The 15,946-nt window shown below is 42.1% G+C and overlaps 1 protein-coding gene across 3 annotated transcripts in view; it reads right to left on the reverse strand.

Moving 5' to 3' along the window:
- Positions 1-2,004: 2,004 nt before the first annotated feature.
- clns1a (chloride channel, nucleotide-sensitive, 1A) overlaps positions 2,005-15,946 on the reverse strand; it is a 31,093-nt gene continuing 17,151 nt past the window's right edge. For all 3 annotated transcript variants that reach the window (XM_068033129.1, XM_068033130.1, XM_068033128.1), the window contains exons 5-7: positions 12,921-13,097; positions 6,925-6,991; positions 2,005-2,617 (exon numbers count right to left, since the gene is read on the reverse strand). In XM_068033129.1, the coding sequence (XP_067889230.1) occupies position 2,617; positions 6,925-6,991; positions 12,921-13,097 (245 nt within the window). In that variant the 3' untranslated portion in view covers positions 2,005-2,616. The remainder of the gene's footprint in view (positions 2,618-6,924; positions 6,992-12,920; positions 13,098-15,946) is intronic.

Here is a 15,946-nt window from a genome sequence, read left to right on the forward strand (position 1 = left end):
CAGGGAAGTTATGCTGAACTTTTATAAAGCTCTCGTTTGGCCCCAACAGGAGTACTGCATCCAGTTCTGGTCACTACACTTCAGGAAGAATGTGAGGGTCCTTGAGGGTGCATAGGAGATTTACCAGAATGGTTCCAGGGATGAGGGATTTTTGCTACAAGGTTAGGTTGGAGAAGAGGAGATTGAGGGGAGATTTTATAGAGGTATACAAGATGATGACAGGTTCAGATAAGGGAGACAAAGAAAAGCTATTCCCATTAGCTGACGGTACGAGGACTAGTCGATAATGATTTAAGGTTTGGGGGATGTAAGAAGTGAGTAATGGCCTGGAACTGGCTGCCTCTGCACAGACTGGGGGTTAAAACCTGGGACCTTTCTGGCCAAATCAGTGGACAAACTCAGAGGCATGCTCCTCCAGTGGCTCAGATAGCCATACCATTGGTCAGCAACTTCCATTATATAAATTTTAATATATTAACTGTCTTCTGCAAAGTTTTCCATTGTAATATATCAGTGTTCAAATGGTGCTCAGAATTTTTAATGTAAGAAATCTACATATTACCTAATGCTTTATAAAAAGGCTAAAGCTTTCTTTTCACATTACCACACTGAAGTTCTGTTGTACAATTTCGTGGTGTGAAGCTTATGCAGAGGGTGTTGTGATGGAGATAATTACCATGTCTCCACTGGGTTCTTACTCTGCTTTAATGAATATTGTTTAAATGTGGTAATACAGAAAAGTAGCACATTTGTGGGGAGTTTACTGAAGTGACTTCAACATTTGGAACAGTACATGTCACATGCCTAATTCTTAAACCTATGGCCAGTACTCTCTCCTCCTCTTCCACCACGCCACGCGGATCAATGGGCTCAGATATCTCACAACAGTTGAGTCGAAGGGGCCCTTTATAGGGGTCAAGAACTGCCATACCAGCTGTATTCACTATCTGTTGCAATCAATAGACCACATTCCTTGTGCATTGCCAGCAGGGACTTACCAGGGGTGACAATACCCTTTGTGAAATTGCACGACCCTTGCCTCTATGACAATTTCCAGGCCTTTGATTATGGAACTGACTTCTTGGTATACTGAAGGTGCCGTTACATTACTGCATGTGCAGGTCTTGCCCCGTTTATGGCATGGTAAATATAAACTTACAAGTTGTGCTAGTACAGCACACTAACTTCCACTATTGCATAAAAACAAGGAGGTTGGCGAAAAAACCACGATTGTGCCAAGCAGTCCTAAATGCATGTTGGGATTACCTGTTTGACCTTATTTTGAAATGGTGGCCAATATTTTTAGTGGCAGTCTCTGGTGTCATTGGCAGTGAGGAACGCGGTAAGTTTATATTTATCTTGTATTTATTTTGCTGTTGAACACCTTTAATATAATCATACTGCACCATGGAGGCTATCTGGCCCATTGTAATTGTGCTAGCTCTTTGAAAATTCTATTCAATTAGTCCTACACTCTTCTGCATTAATAATGTGTTCTGTGGTTACTATCCTGCCAACGGAAATCTATTTACTCTCATCAAAACCTCAGAATTTTGAATACCTCTATTGAAACACCCTTTAACTTTCTTTGGTCTATGAAGAACAATCCCAACTTTTCCAGTTTCTCCCTGTAACTGAAGCCCCTCATCCTTTTTACCATGCTGGCAAATCTCCTCTGCACCCTCTCCAATGTCTTAAAATCCTTCCTAAAATGTGGTACCCACAACTGGGCATGATACTCCAGCTGAGGCCTAACCAGTGGTTTATATAGGTTTCCTATAAGTTCCTTGCTTTTGTATTCTAAGACTCTGTTTATAAGAATCCAGTCTATGTACATGAACAAGCAAGGAACATCACCCTCTCCCTCTTTCTGTGGAATCACTTACTGCCACCTCCCATTTCATTGCTGGTCGAATCTGGGAACGTACTGCATTCTGAACAGTAAGAACACTGCCTGCTACTTGCAAGCCTAAAGTGACAATAAACAGAAATTGACCATAATAATGAGTTTTATATTTTAATTCGCCTTCAGCTGTGGAGGTACAAATTTTTGCAATTTATTAATTTTTTCCCTAAAAAAATGTCTGTAGAAGATTTGATTCAAGTACAAGTGTTGACCAGCTAGTTTTAAGTGTTGCCAGGATTAACATTTTAGTTTTAAAACATTTCTGAACTATATTATTGTCCTTTAGTTACATGCAAAAAAAATGCAATCAGAAAATCTGGCCTAAACTTATTGGGACTCCCTCTCATCCTCAAGCACCCTCCCCTCCCCTGTCCCCCAAACAAGAGACTCAAAAAGCAGCTGAAACCAGTTATCCACTCAGTACAAAAGAGAAGTAGGTTTTACTCAACACCGTAATCTTGCAACACTCGTCGACACAAAACGTGACGTACACTATATAGAAACAGCACTATATTAAGCATCGCATCCCACCTTATATTAAGAGTAATTTAAGTGGCAGCTGTCAGTATAGGACACATTTCACCCTGCAACAGTTTTGCTTTCTTTCAAATGTTAATTATTAAGCTTCTGTTAAACAGGTCGACCACTGTTGCATCACGATGAGATGTAGACTTCGCCAGTTAGAAACACTGGCCAATTATTGAGGCCCGTCTGCAAGGCAATGGAAGATTAGGTTAAAAAAATTACCTATTTAAATAGAAGTTTAAAAAAAATAAGTTTTGTTTTTCATCATCTCCTCCCACCCACTCCTCTCCCTTTTGGGGACTGAATTTACATGTCACCAAGTACATCAGCCAAGTATTGCTTCTCCAATTGGGCCCAAGCTACTCAACACTGCTCCAATTGTCTCACAGACTATTTTCTTCCGCAGCTACAATTTGCTACACAAGTTTTTCCATATTTATCAAAGTCCAACGACTCCTACAAACCACAAATGAAGAGAAGTGGGCAGCACTCTCGCTTCAGTCAGAAATTTATGGGCTCAAGGCCCACTATAGAGACTTTACAAGATTTAGGTTGATGCTCCCAGTGCAGTACTGAGGAGTGCTATACTGCCGGAGGTGCAGTCTTACGGATGAGATGTTAAACTGAGGCTTTGCCATGGACATACAAGATCCCACAGCACTATTTCTAAGAGGAGCAGGGGAGTTCTCATCAGTGCCCTAACCAATATGTAATCCTCAACTAACACTAAAGATAGCGGAATATAAATAAGGCTTTTTTCTTAAAGACACTTCATTGATGAGCACAGTTCAGTTGTGACTGAGGAACTCTAGAATCTTTATATATTTGCATATATATTTTGAGAAAATTGGATTGTTTGGAATGGATCCACAGATGACTGCCATCTTCATACACCTCATCCAAGAGGCTATTCTTCATCATAAGCGCCAAGCTCAATTCTGCCCTGATATGCACACATGTAGACTTTCCAAAAGGAGCAACTGACCATCAATCTGGAACAGGAACCTTGGCCAATTCCCTTAATCATCATGCCATTTGTAGTACCCCGAATGCAACTCTGTCACGATCAGCTAACTCTGTATAAACCAGGGATTCAACCACAGACTCTCAGGTTTGTGTGGCTCGGCCTTACTGAATCAGCTATCATGGGGGGGTTTCTGTCTTACACCATTTAAAAAAAAAAATTACAAACTCCCTCTCCACCTACCCTGCTCGCTATCATCACAATTGCTGTTGCAAACCCAAATAACCACTACTTCTCCATTCATCTTGGTTTTCCAATTAAGATACATTTTTTAAACTGAAATTCACTGCATTTACAGCACTGAGTTATGAGTGATACTCAGGACTACGTCACAACTAGAGCTCTACAGTCTACGTGCTGCTCAATTACAAATGCTTCCAGGCTCCAAACTGACAGCTTATAATTTGGTCTAGAGTTACTAAACAACTCAACCTCACTACTTAGTTGGAGAGTTGTTCTTACACAGACAAGGTGGGATAAGCAGCAGCACCCAAAGCAGCGTGGATTTACTGGCAGGATCTACAGAAGATTGTTTAGTTTGCTGTAACATTTTAAATACCCACCCAGTACTTCATTCAAAATGAAGGAGGATTTTTCTGGTGCCATGATGGATTAATCCATAGACTGTTGGCAGTTTCAGAGAATCTCTTTTCCAAATTGACTGGTTTTATTTGGTTTCCGCTCAAATAGACTTTGAAATGGATATTAATATTGCAGCCATAAATCTGCTCCACAATCAGGAATAGACTGATTAATGTACTACTAAAACCACGGAACACCTAAAGCATAATTTTATATCAAAGTACAAGTGAGTACTTCATCTGTGATCACCCATGACCCCTTTTCTTTAGATTTTTAAAAAAACGGTACTTAATTATTAACAGAGAGGTGGAGCACATTTAACAGGTCAAGTGATGTATTCCTGTTCCTATGAACCCTATTCTTCCACTCCGTTAACTTTTAATACAATTTGGCCCAGTGACACAGCAAGTTTAATCAAGGAGTAGCTGATTCATACAGGCGAGGAAGGTCCAAGGTTCAAGCTTTAGTTTGAATTAGCAGTGCGGACATTCAACAAGACAGCACTGGACTTGGCTGTGACAACACTGGCACAATAAAATAGCCAGCCAAAACTCTCAAGTAAATAATTACCACACAGGTGAGGTATCAGATGCTGGACTGGCACTCGTGGAACTGTACCACATCCAGGGCTCAATGTCTTCTCAGGGAAGTTGCTGAGAGAACAAATTGTTCAACTCAACTTTATTTGTTCGCCTTCCAATTCCCATTGACCATTAAATCAATCATTTGCATTTATAAAGTGCATTGAATGTGGTAAAATGTCCCAAAGCTGCTTCACCATGCCACATAACAAGATATGAGAACTGGTGATCAAAGTGTGGTTAAAGAGGTAGGTTTTGAGGAGCATCTTAAAAGAGGAGCAAGTGGTGGAGGGGTTTAGGGAGGCAATTCCAAGGCTTGGGGCTCAGGCAGGGCTCCCAATGGAGCAGCAAAGAAAATCAGGGTTTCACAATAATCCAGAATTGGAGGAGCACACAGATCGTGGAAAATTGCAGAGGTTAGAGATAGGGAGGGTCAAAGACATGGAGGGATTTGAACACAAGGATGAGAATTTTAAAAATCGAGGTGTTGCTGCATCAGGAACCAATGTAGATCTGTGAGCACTTTGCTTTCAAACCCTGATAACTGGCTTTAAAATCTCTTTCTCAATAATTGAAACTCAGATTCTGGCCAGTCAACCTATTATGTGGGAATCATGTCTAAACTTAACCCATGCAGCCAAGCAAGGTCATGATATTAGTAAACCGGCCCGGGTGGAGGGAATTCCAGTCGGCAGCAGCCAGGCATTTCCTTACAGAAGCTGCTTTTTCTTTTGCTTCCCTGCCTGTCTCATGTTCTTTTTCAAATGCTTGTCTGATTCCTCCTTTATAATGCGGTTCTAGACTCTGCCTCAATAGCCACCTGTGGTAAAAAAATTCACCATGACGTAGTAACTCTGAGGAAGACAGTGAAACGTTTTGTTGAATTTGCTGCAATGTCACTATCCATGTCACAGGTAGATATAGGAAAAAAATCAGGCAAAACAGGTTTTGTCAGGGTTGCAAGGTCTGTGCATTATTAGGTCGGCAATACTCAAGTGCCATTTCGATGATTTGCAGCCTCTATTTAAAGCAACATTATTTAAAAAACAAAGTGTTGCAGAATTTTTTTGGGGGGCTTGAAAGGGTAGGAGATAGTATAGGTCACAAAGAGTTCATACACCCACATATACAAAGTTATGTGATTTGTGGTAACACATTGTGCATTTGAAAAGAAATGAAAAACGTTTGCTGGGTTTCCACAGTGACTTTGCAGCAACAACAGAGACCAGGAGGATTCCAGCTTCAATCCTGGTTTGTGTGGAATTAGCTGTAACAGCAAAGTGCACTACAACTGGGTTAAGCACCCCTGAAGTAGAGATGGGGTGGGTGGCGAAAATACAACATCCCGTTCCTGTTCACTTGCTTACGGACCAACTTCTTGAACTGTGACAGTATGGATGTCAGGTGAAAACTGGGCCAGTTTCAGCTGTGATGTATCCGCCACCACCAACACCCCAACGTTTGACATAAAGGCTCGCCCGTGAAGAGTGACCACTTGGGTGAGGTACTGGAGGGAAGCAGGTCCCCGTGCAGCTCTTTTCCATCAAGGCAACAGATCCTTCAGAAGAAAACTGAATAGTAAAGGGTTTGCCAAAAAATCTTTCAAGAAGATGGAGTCTCTTTAATAAACCTTTAAGTGGAGAATATTGAACACCTTGGCGAGACTGAGTCAGCAATTTAATCAGGAGGCTGGGTTAGAAATGACCCAGATTTCCGACCATTCAACTTGATTAGATTACTAGTTAATTTGTAGACACTTGACTGCATGGAGGAGGAGGTTTATTCCACTTTGGAACTATTTTCAATACTAACCATGCCTGTCAGAGGAACGCTGTCATTTCACCATATGTCGCTAATACTGTTACTGCAAGAAAGCACAGCAATACATTTTCCACAATTGGGGCACAGATTGCAGTGTTTCAAAGGCAAATAAGACAAAACTTGGCGCTTGTGATCTCTGAGACTGGGTTTGATCACCTGAGGTGGTCAGAGAGGAATTTTCAGTTTACTGGCCTTGGACTTTCTCTCTCTTTAGTCCCTCCCAGGAGAGTACATGGCTGAAGGGGGAGGAGGTGGCAAGTGTCGGGTCATGATGCTCCCACCATCGTGATTGTGGGGGCAGGCTTGGTGGACCTTTCCTGCCCGTCATTTTTTTTTTCATGCTCTAACTGGTCACCAGCAAACTCCAGTTAGTAAAAGAATAACAGTCTGTAATACCTTCTGTTACATTCCCTCTACAGGTCATATTATATAACCCCAAGAACGCTGTGTTAGTTAAGACTTTAAATCAGTTTAGTAGCTTTTACCAGTGATCAACGTCAGCATCATCAAACTGTCCAGCTTCAACTGGGACTGCATCCACCTCCATCCCATCTGCAAAGAGAAGTTACAATTAGATCCAAAACATCACATCAGCTATGGCAGCACTCCCACACTGCCAGAGGTGTCTGTCTGTCAGACGTTAGACCAAAACCCTGCCTGCCTTATCGGTTCTGGATTCCGGATTTCTGCCCTGCATTTATCCTTCAACCAACAGCTAAAAAGATTATCTGGTAATTTATCTCAGTGCCATTTGTGGAACCTTACGCACAAACTGGCTGCCACGTTAACCTAGAGTACCACAATGATTATACTTCTAAAGGTAATTCACTGGCTGTAAAGGGCCTTAGGATGTTTGGCAGTTGTAAAATGGCTATATAAATGCCTTTTCTTTAACTCCACAAATATCTCACTACTGAACTTTGAACCATTAACCACTGAGGTCTTAAAATAGCAAGTCTTTTAAGAATATAAAGCTTAGTGAATAGATAGTGTATTATTTTATTAACCTAATCATAATAGGAAAACCCCAGGTCTGATCCCTGCTCTGTCATGGGTTAGTTCATCACTAGTAAATCTTACATAAGTGAACTGTGTACATACATGACCCCCAGACACTACACCAGTATCGGTCATTTTTGCTAGCCATTAACAGTTGTGATGCACGGTACAGCATAAAGCCAAAAAAGAGAGGCCTGCTTTTACAGTAAGAAACCATGTCGATACTAAATTAGCCCCCTTTCCACCCCACAACCTTAAAATTACAGGTAGGCCATTTTGAGAGAGAAATCAGGAATCACTTGTTCACACAAAGGTAGCAGAAATCTGGAATTCTCCCCCCATAAAGGCTGGGGATCAACTGGAGCTGTCAAGACTGAGATCGTTAGATTGTTATGAGGTAAAGATATCAAGCAACATAGAGCAAAGGTGGCTAAATGGAGCTGCGTAAAGATCTGTGACTTATTTGAATGGCGATGGATCAGGCTCAAGTGGCTGAATGGCCTACTCCTATTCCTAATAAGAACTGTTGAGTTCCTTTTTTTTGGTACCCTCTTGGCGGCTGACTGTTCCATCCTTAACTTGTAGGTTCAAAGGATATCCTGAAGTTACTATATTGAGAGTTGCCGCTTTAGATCAGCTTGGCAGGCATTCTGAAGCTATTGGGCCATCCCAGGGTGAACAAAAAAAAGTTACCATCTATTTGCAATACAAGTATGTAAGTACAGTAGGGAGAAGGCACGGTTTGGGTTACCATATGACCGTTGCTTATCATGCCTGCAAGATAGGCTGATTAAAGGTCAATGGACTGCGTACCCAAACTTGCTCGCTGCAAGTTAACCTGTAACTACACCCAGCTCAGCAGCTTCACAAGTGATCAAGCAAGGAAGGAAACTACGTCATAAAACTTCAATACAGCAACAGAAGGACATTCTTGCTTTAATCTCTGCTTTGAGACTGGACACATTCCTATGAGGGCAGAAAGGAAGGGCATCCAAAGCTAGAGCTGTCTGGATGACTGAAGAAACAGATTACTATGAAACAGAAAAAGGAGGCTTATGATAAAATGTTAGGTTCAAAATACAGTAGAGAATCAAGCAGAATGTAGAGCGCACAGTGGAGAACTGAAGGAGGAAATAAATGGAGCAAACAGCATGGATGAGAGAAGATTAGATCACATTAAAGGGAACAGTAAAGTACTTCATCAATTTAAAGAGTAGTCAAAGGACAGGTGGGAGTGATTGGGGACCAAAAAAGAAATCATCTTGTGGAGGCAGAGGGTACGGTTGACACTAAATGAGTACTTCGCATCTACCTTCACTGAAGAGGGTGGTGTCAGTGTCACAATAAAGGAAGCAGTAGAGAAATTGGATAGGAAAAATATAAAGAGGAGGTAAACACTTGGCAATGTTCAAAGTAACAAAGTTACCAAATCTGGATGGGATGCACTCTAGGTTGCTGAGGAAACTAAAAGTGGAAATTGTGGCTTTGCCCACAATATTTTAATTTCCCTTGGATAGGGGAATGGTATGAGAGGACTGAAGGGTTACAGATGTTACACATTGTCACAACCAAGACGGAAGGAGTGCACTGTTTATTCTGGTCCCACTTCTTCACAGGTCACAACATATATTTTAAATTTTTTCACTTACCGATACAGTCAATGATATACTCTATTTTTCCAGAATAAAACACACTAACCAGGTTTCTTTAATGAACAAAATTAACAAATTATAAAACAAGTCTTAACCAGTAATGAACACACAGATTGAAATTTTAAAGCTTCCTTTCTATCTTACTACACACATACACCAGTTAACCAGAAAAATAAGAGATTTTTGTTTAGAGCTCTGTTACAGATAAAAAAAACTTGGGTTGAATACTTACTTATTCTTGAAGAAAACAGATCAGATATGTTGTGTTCCAAAACTGGTATACAGTAGCCTCCGAGCACACATAGACAGGTCACTGGGATCTTTTAGAACAGTTCTTCTCAGGCAGTGTTGAGAATTAATTTAGCAGACATTTCTTCAAAGACAGGAGACGAACTCAGTTGAGACAGTGCACTTCTCAGGGTCTTAGAGAGAGAAGTTGGAAAGCTGAGCTGGGTTATGGTCTTCTTCCTTGGGAATTCTCTTCTCCTTCTGCAGGCTTGATTTTCAACATTCAGAAAGAATCTGGTCTCTTTCTCCATGACACTTCTTCAGCAGGCTCGAACTTCATCTCATTCCAGAAGGTAAACACTGACATTACAACCAAAAGCTTGTGAGTTTGCTGCTCCCGAGCTTGCCCTGTCAAGGGGTGTGCGACTGTCACGTCTCTGCCCACATCTTCTCCAGTTACCAGGGTTCCTGTTCAATTTTTATAACTTGATTCATGTGACAACCAGTAAACGTTGTTGCCAAACCAGTTCTTTCAGTGTCCTCTTGATGACTCTCTTTGAAAAATAACTGGTCCAACATTTCTTTAGTTTGACTATGAATTCCTCAAAAAAATATTATAACAAAAAACAATCACTTTCATAACAACGTATGCTCAAAAAGAGTGGTGGGGGTGGTGGAGAGAGAGAGCGAGAGAGAAAAACCAGGTTACTGGCAATCAGCCTTACTGTGAAAATGCAAGTTATCATAATGTAGGGCAAAATTTAACAGCCACTGTAAGAACATGGGTTAACAAATGACAGAATGGATTTGTTAAATGCAAAGGGTGCCTGACAAATTTGATTGTGTTCTTCGATGAAGTAAAGAGAGGACTGGCAGACTTCTACAAGTATGTATAAAGGCAGCAAAACCGGATGTGTGGTTTGAAGCAAGATGTAGCAGTCACTCAGCAGATGACGGGTTTGATGTAGGGATGCAGTGCATGAGCAGTAACAGGTAGAACCAAAACCTATACAATAGGTGCTTGGCATGTGAATAAATCTAATATGTTCCACAAGGGACAGGGAGTTACAGGCAATTCCCTTGAATGAACTATAAGCTGCTCTTAATGTATACCTTACCATATATTTTTATAATGCATGTTTGGTAATTTAGACATATACTGAAAAAGGAAATATCTGCAGGGCAATGGGGAAAGAGCTGGGGAGTGGGGACTAATTGGATAACTCTTTCAAAGAGCTGGCACAGACACGATGGGCCAAATGACCTCCTCCTGAGCTGTATGATTCTATTCTATGAATTAAGTGCAGTGAATGTGTATATGGACTTTAATGGATGTACAAAAATTAAAGCCTATGTGATTAAAAAGACCGTGGCAGTGTGGATATGAAATTGGCTGAGTGGCAGAAGGCAGCATGTACTAATGAATGATTGTTTTTCCAGACTGATTGGAAGTATGCAGTCGTGTACCCTGGGGTTGTATGAGGATCACTGTTCTTTTCGATTTATATTAATGACCTGGACTTGGGTGCAGGGGGATAATTGTATCAACTTGTCCTGCCACCTTCGAAAGATCTGTGTACATACATCCCCAGCTCTCTCTCTATTTATTTGTTCATGGGATGTGGGCATCAGTGGCTAGGCCAGCATTTATTGCCCATCCCTAATTGCCACTGAGAAAGTGGTGGTGAATAGCCTTCTTGAACCGTTGCAGTCCACGTAGGTACACCAACAGTGCTGTTAGGAAGGAAGTTCCAGCATTTTGACCCAGCGACAGTTAAGGAATGCTGATATAGTTCCAAGTCAGGGTGGCGTGTGGCTTGGAGGGGAACTTGCAGGTGGTGGCATTCCAATGCATCTGCTGCCCTTGTCCTTCTAGGTGGTAGAGGTTGTGGGTTTGGAAGGTGCTGTCTAAGGAGCCTTGGTGCGTTGCTGCAGTGCATCTTGTAGATGGTACACACTGCTGCCACTGTGCATCAGTGGTGGAGGGAGTGAATATTTGTGGATAGGGTGCCAATCAAGCAGGTTGCTTTGTCCTGGATGGTGTCAAGCCTCTTGAGTGTTGTTGGAGCTGCAGTCATCAGGCAAGTGGAGTGTATTCCATCACACTCCTGACTTGGTCCTTGTAGATGGTGGACAGGCATTGGGGAGTCAGGTGGTGAGTTACTCGCCACAGGATTCCAAACCTCTGACCTGCTCTTGTAGCTATGGTATTTATATGGCTACTCCAGTTCAGTTTCTGATCAATGGTATCCCCCAGGATGTTGATAGTAATGTTGATAGTGATGGCAATGCCACTGAATGTCAAGGGGAGATGGTTAGATTCTCTCTTGTTGGAGATGGTCCATTGCCTGGCACTTGTGTGGCACAAATGTTACTTGCCACTTAGCTGCCCAAGCTTGGATATTGCCCCGGTTTTCCTGCACTTCTACACAGACTACTTCAGTATCTGAGGTGTCGCGAATGGTGTTGAACATTGTGCGATCATCAGCAAACATCCCCACTTCTGACCTTATGATTGAAGGAAGGTCATTGATGAAGCAGCTGAAGATGGTTGGACCTAGGACACTACCCTGAGGAACTCTTGCAATGATGTCCTGGAGCTGAGATGATTGACCTCCAACTACCACAACCATCTTCCTTTGCGCTAGGCATGACTCCAACATGCAGAGAGTTTCCCCCCCCTGATTCCCTTTGACTCCAGTTTTACTAGGGTGCCTTGATGTCAAGGTCTCATCTCACCTCGAGGTTAGCTCTTTTGTCCAGTTTGAACCAAGGTTGTAGTGAGGTTAGGAGATAAGTGGCCCTGACGGAACCCAAACTGAGCAAGTTATTGCTAAGCAAGTGTCGCTTGATAGCACTGTTGACGGCCCCTTCCATCACTGCACAGAGGATGGAGGGTAGACGGATGGGGCGGTAATTGGTTGGGTTGGACTTGTCCTGCTTTTTGTATACAGGATATACCTGGGCAATTTTCCACATTGCCGGGTAGATGCCAGTGTTGTAGCTGTACTGGAACAGCTTGGCTGCACTTCCTTTAAAATTAGATCATTTAGTTCATATTGCCTCACCTCATTTTTCCTTCCAAAATGCATCACTTCACACTGCATTACATTTCATCTGCCACATTTCTGCAGTTCTCCTGAAGTCAGCTGCTATTTTTTGTGTTTTAGAGATACAGCACTGAAACAGGTCCTTCGGCCCACCGAGTCTGTGCCAACCATCAACCACCCATATTATACTAATCCTACACTAATCCCATATTCCTACCACATCCCCACCTGTCCCTATATTTCCCTACCACCTACCTATACTAGGGGCAATTGCTAATGGCCAATTTACCTATCAACCTGCAAGTCTTTTGGCATGTGGGAGGAAACCGGAGTACCCGGAGGAAACCCACGCAGACACAGGGAGAACTTGCAAACTCCACACAGGCAGTACCCAGAATTGAACCCAGGTCGCTAGAGCTGTGAGGCTGCGGTGCTAACCGCTGCGCCGCCCATTCTCACTGTTTACTACACTTTCCAGCTTTGATGTCATCTACCAACTTTTTATTATGCACTCCCCCCACCCTAAGCTGTAAAGGCTAGAATTTACTTCACCTTCAGTGTCGGCTGCTGAAGATTCTGTCCGCACACCAGCCATGTGAAAGGCCTGTTGATTGACTGACTGAGCTAACATGCCTTCTAGTCTCTGCAGAGTCGCCTGCCCCTCCGGATTCAAATGGGAGAAGCCTTCATCGTACGTGTAGAACGTGGGAACATCTCCTTGCCCTCGTTCTGTTAGGAGTGAAGGAAGAAATTAATGATTAGGTTTAAAAGGGCAAAAAGCCTCAGTAAAAGTAGCATAGCACGTGCTCAACAGACCAGAAGCCCAAAAGTTCAGCACACTCCTTAAATAAAGGGACTTTCCCAACAATGTGCAATCACACATTCAACCCTTGCAGAAACCGGCCATCTCCAGACCAAGCAACACAGGCAGTTTGTCCAACATGCAGAGCACATTCTTGCTCCACGGGGACATGCCCCACATATCCAACTCCAGACAGCTTAGGCACAAACTGCCAGCTGTCAATTAGGCATAGAAGCACTGCCAGTCTTAGTTTCAACCATTATTTGTGGCAGAGAATTACACATTTAAACCACTGTGTAGAGAAATGTATTTCTAATCGCCCTGTTAATTCTGTCTGCAATCAACTTAAACTTCTGAAACCAGCTGAAACAATCACTATCCATCTTATATAGAAACTTGCAGTGTAGGTGGCCATTCGGCCCTTGTGTCTGTACCAGCTCTTTGAAAGAACTATCCGATTAGTCCTATTCCCATACTTTTTCCCCAAAGCCTGATAAATATTTTCTTTTTGCTTCCCTTTTGAAAGTTACTTTTGAATCTTTCACAATTCTTTTGGGCATTGAATTGCAGATGATTACAAATCGCTGAGTAAATTCGCATCTCCCCTCTGCTTCTTTTGGCAATTAGCTTAAATCTGTGAATTTACTGGAGTTAAAGCCAGCCTTTTAAACAATGTTGTGAACCAGTGCAAATAAGATGCATAATCCATCAGTAGCGTTACATTAACTCCCCCAAACGGTAGAAAGGTCAGGAAATTTATACTGGGGAAACAAGTGTCATAGAATAGCAATTTCTGTTCAAACATTGCCACCCTGTGGTGAAATTGAATATCCAAAAGCAAAACACCACTGCTATCACTAGAATCTCAGCAAAGTATAATGACTGATTAATGCAATTTTCATCTCTGCTTAAATTGTAAAAAAAAAACACAGCACGATAATCACAGAATTAGAATATTCAAAGTTTTGATTGTTGCTGGAGGGAGCATTTGGAGCGACCAGCAAAGCCAACAGAATGCTGATTGACAGCCAAAACAGATGACAAAATCAAAGGAAGTTACGATCAAACTGCACAGTCCTCTGGTCAGACTACACTTAAAGCACCTGACACAGTTCTCCTCAACAAGACAGTCAGGCATTGGAGGCAGTGCAAAGAGGTACAAAGATCATCCTCAGTCACAGAGGGACTAAGGAGGAAAAGGACCAGAAAAGCTTTGGCATTGCAGCCTTGAACAGAAGCACTCAAGCCAACTCCTAAGTTCCCTCTAAGTTGTGCAGGTGCGCTGACATGCACAGGACAGTGCCATGCAGGGAACAAACAAGCCAAGCACAAGCAACATTCTCTTTAACATGCGCTCATGGATGGCCGCGTGGTAATCTTAAAAGGGACCGTGCAGTACAAGCAGGCCGCGCACAGCGAACAAAAGTTAGGGAGAACATTGCCCGAGAGGTAATCTTAGAGCCATACAAGACTTTAAATAGCACAGAAAAGGTAAACCAGGGAAGATTATTCTAAATTAAATTGCAGGAACAGGACCAAGGGCATGCAGTTTTAAACTTGTAATAAGTATATTCAGGCTGTTATCAGAACTTCATGGAAAAAAGTTCCAACACATGGAATCCACCCTCAGATAGAAAAAACTCAAGAATCAATTAGTTGCTGCAAAACGGAAATAGGAAGAGGGTGGCAGAATTTTAGGATAATTCTAGATGGACGAGCCAAGATGGGCCAAATAGCCTTGCTCACGGGTAATAATCTTGCAAACACTGGCAAGTGTTGCAAGTGTCAGCTTGAGGCCATGAAGTAAAAGCAGTGCACAAGAAGTGAATCACACAATGTTAAAGCCTTTTCGTTTAATTCCTGTAATATACCGAGTTAGTCAACTGATAACACAGCTGCCCTTAAAGTGAACGGAGAAAGCTTCAAAGACTCATTCTATGTATGTTAAGTCACATTGCAAGGCTGTAGATCTAAAAATACGGAAAATTTGGAAAATGTCACGAAATGCCAACAGAGACTCTTCTCAAATAGGTCAGTGAAGATCTTAAAGCCCTTTCTTCTTAACAGCAATTCTGCAATAGCAACACAGCAAACTGGTAATATTCTTGGGCCAATACAAATATAAGCAGGCATGGAGTAAGAAAAGGCCAATTAGCCCATTAAGCTTGCTTCTTTGACAGGCCTACTCGATCCTGAATTCTAACTTCATCTGTTTAATATTCTGGATAAATATGCAAGTGTTTGCTTTCACTGACAATGGATTAAATGACACATTTTTGATGGGTTGGAACTGTCATTCAGGAGCTTAATTTACAACCATTGATGGATAGCAGTTTTCGTTTAAAAAAGAAAGTGGATGAGAGATAAATACTGCTGCTAATAGCATTCTTCTAAAGAGGGAACTACACTTCTGTAAATTGACAGGTGCTGCAATCTAGCTTTTTTCGTCAACACATTGAAAAAAAAAATGAGCGTTAAGTAAAATCAACCTACCCTGAATGCTTTTAAAAACAACCTTGCTGTTCCAAATGAGCTCAAGGGGTTCTAACCCATGTCCCACAGCTATTGCTACCTCCCCTGCTTCTCTGACCCACCATCCTCAAATTCTAGCAAGTCTGATTGCTCAGCAATGAAGCACCATCACAGCATGCAGACACTCATCTTGGGCTGCTCAGCTAGCTCCAGGGTGTTGGTTTTAGAACACAGGCCGTGCTGCCTCTCTGAGCACAGATGATGCACGAGAACTCAAGTGGTTCACTGGAAAAGACCTTAAAAC

This window comes from Heterodontus francisci, chromosome 6 (genome assembly GCF_036365525.1).
Source record: "Heterodontus francisci isolate sHetFra1 chromosome 6, sHetFra1.hap1, whole genome shotgun sequence".
NCBI classification, from domain to species: Eukaryota; Metazoa; Chordata; class Chondrichthyes; order Heterodontiformes; family Heterodontidae; genus Heterodontus; species Heterodontus francisci.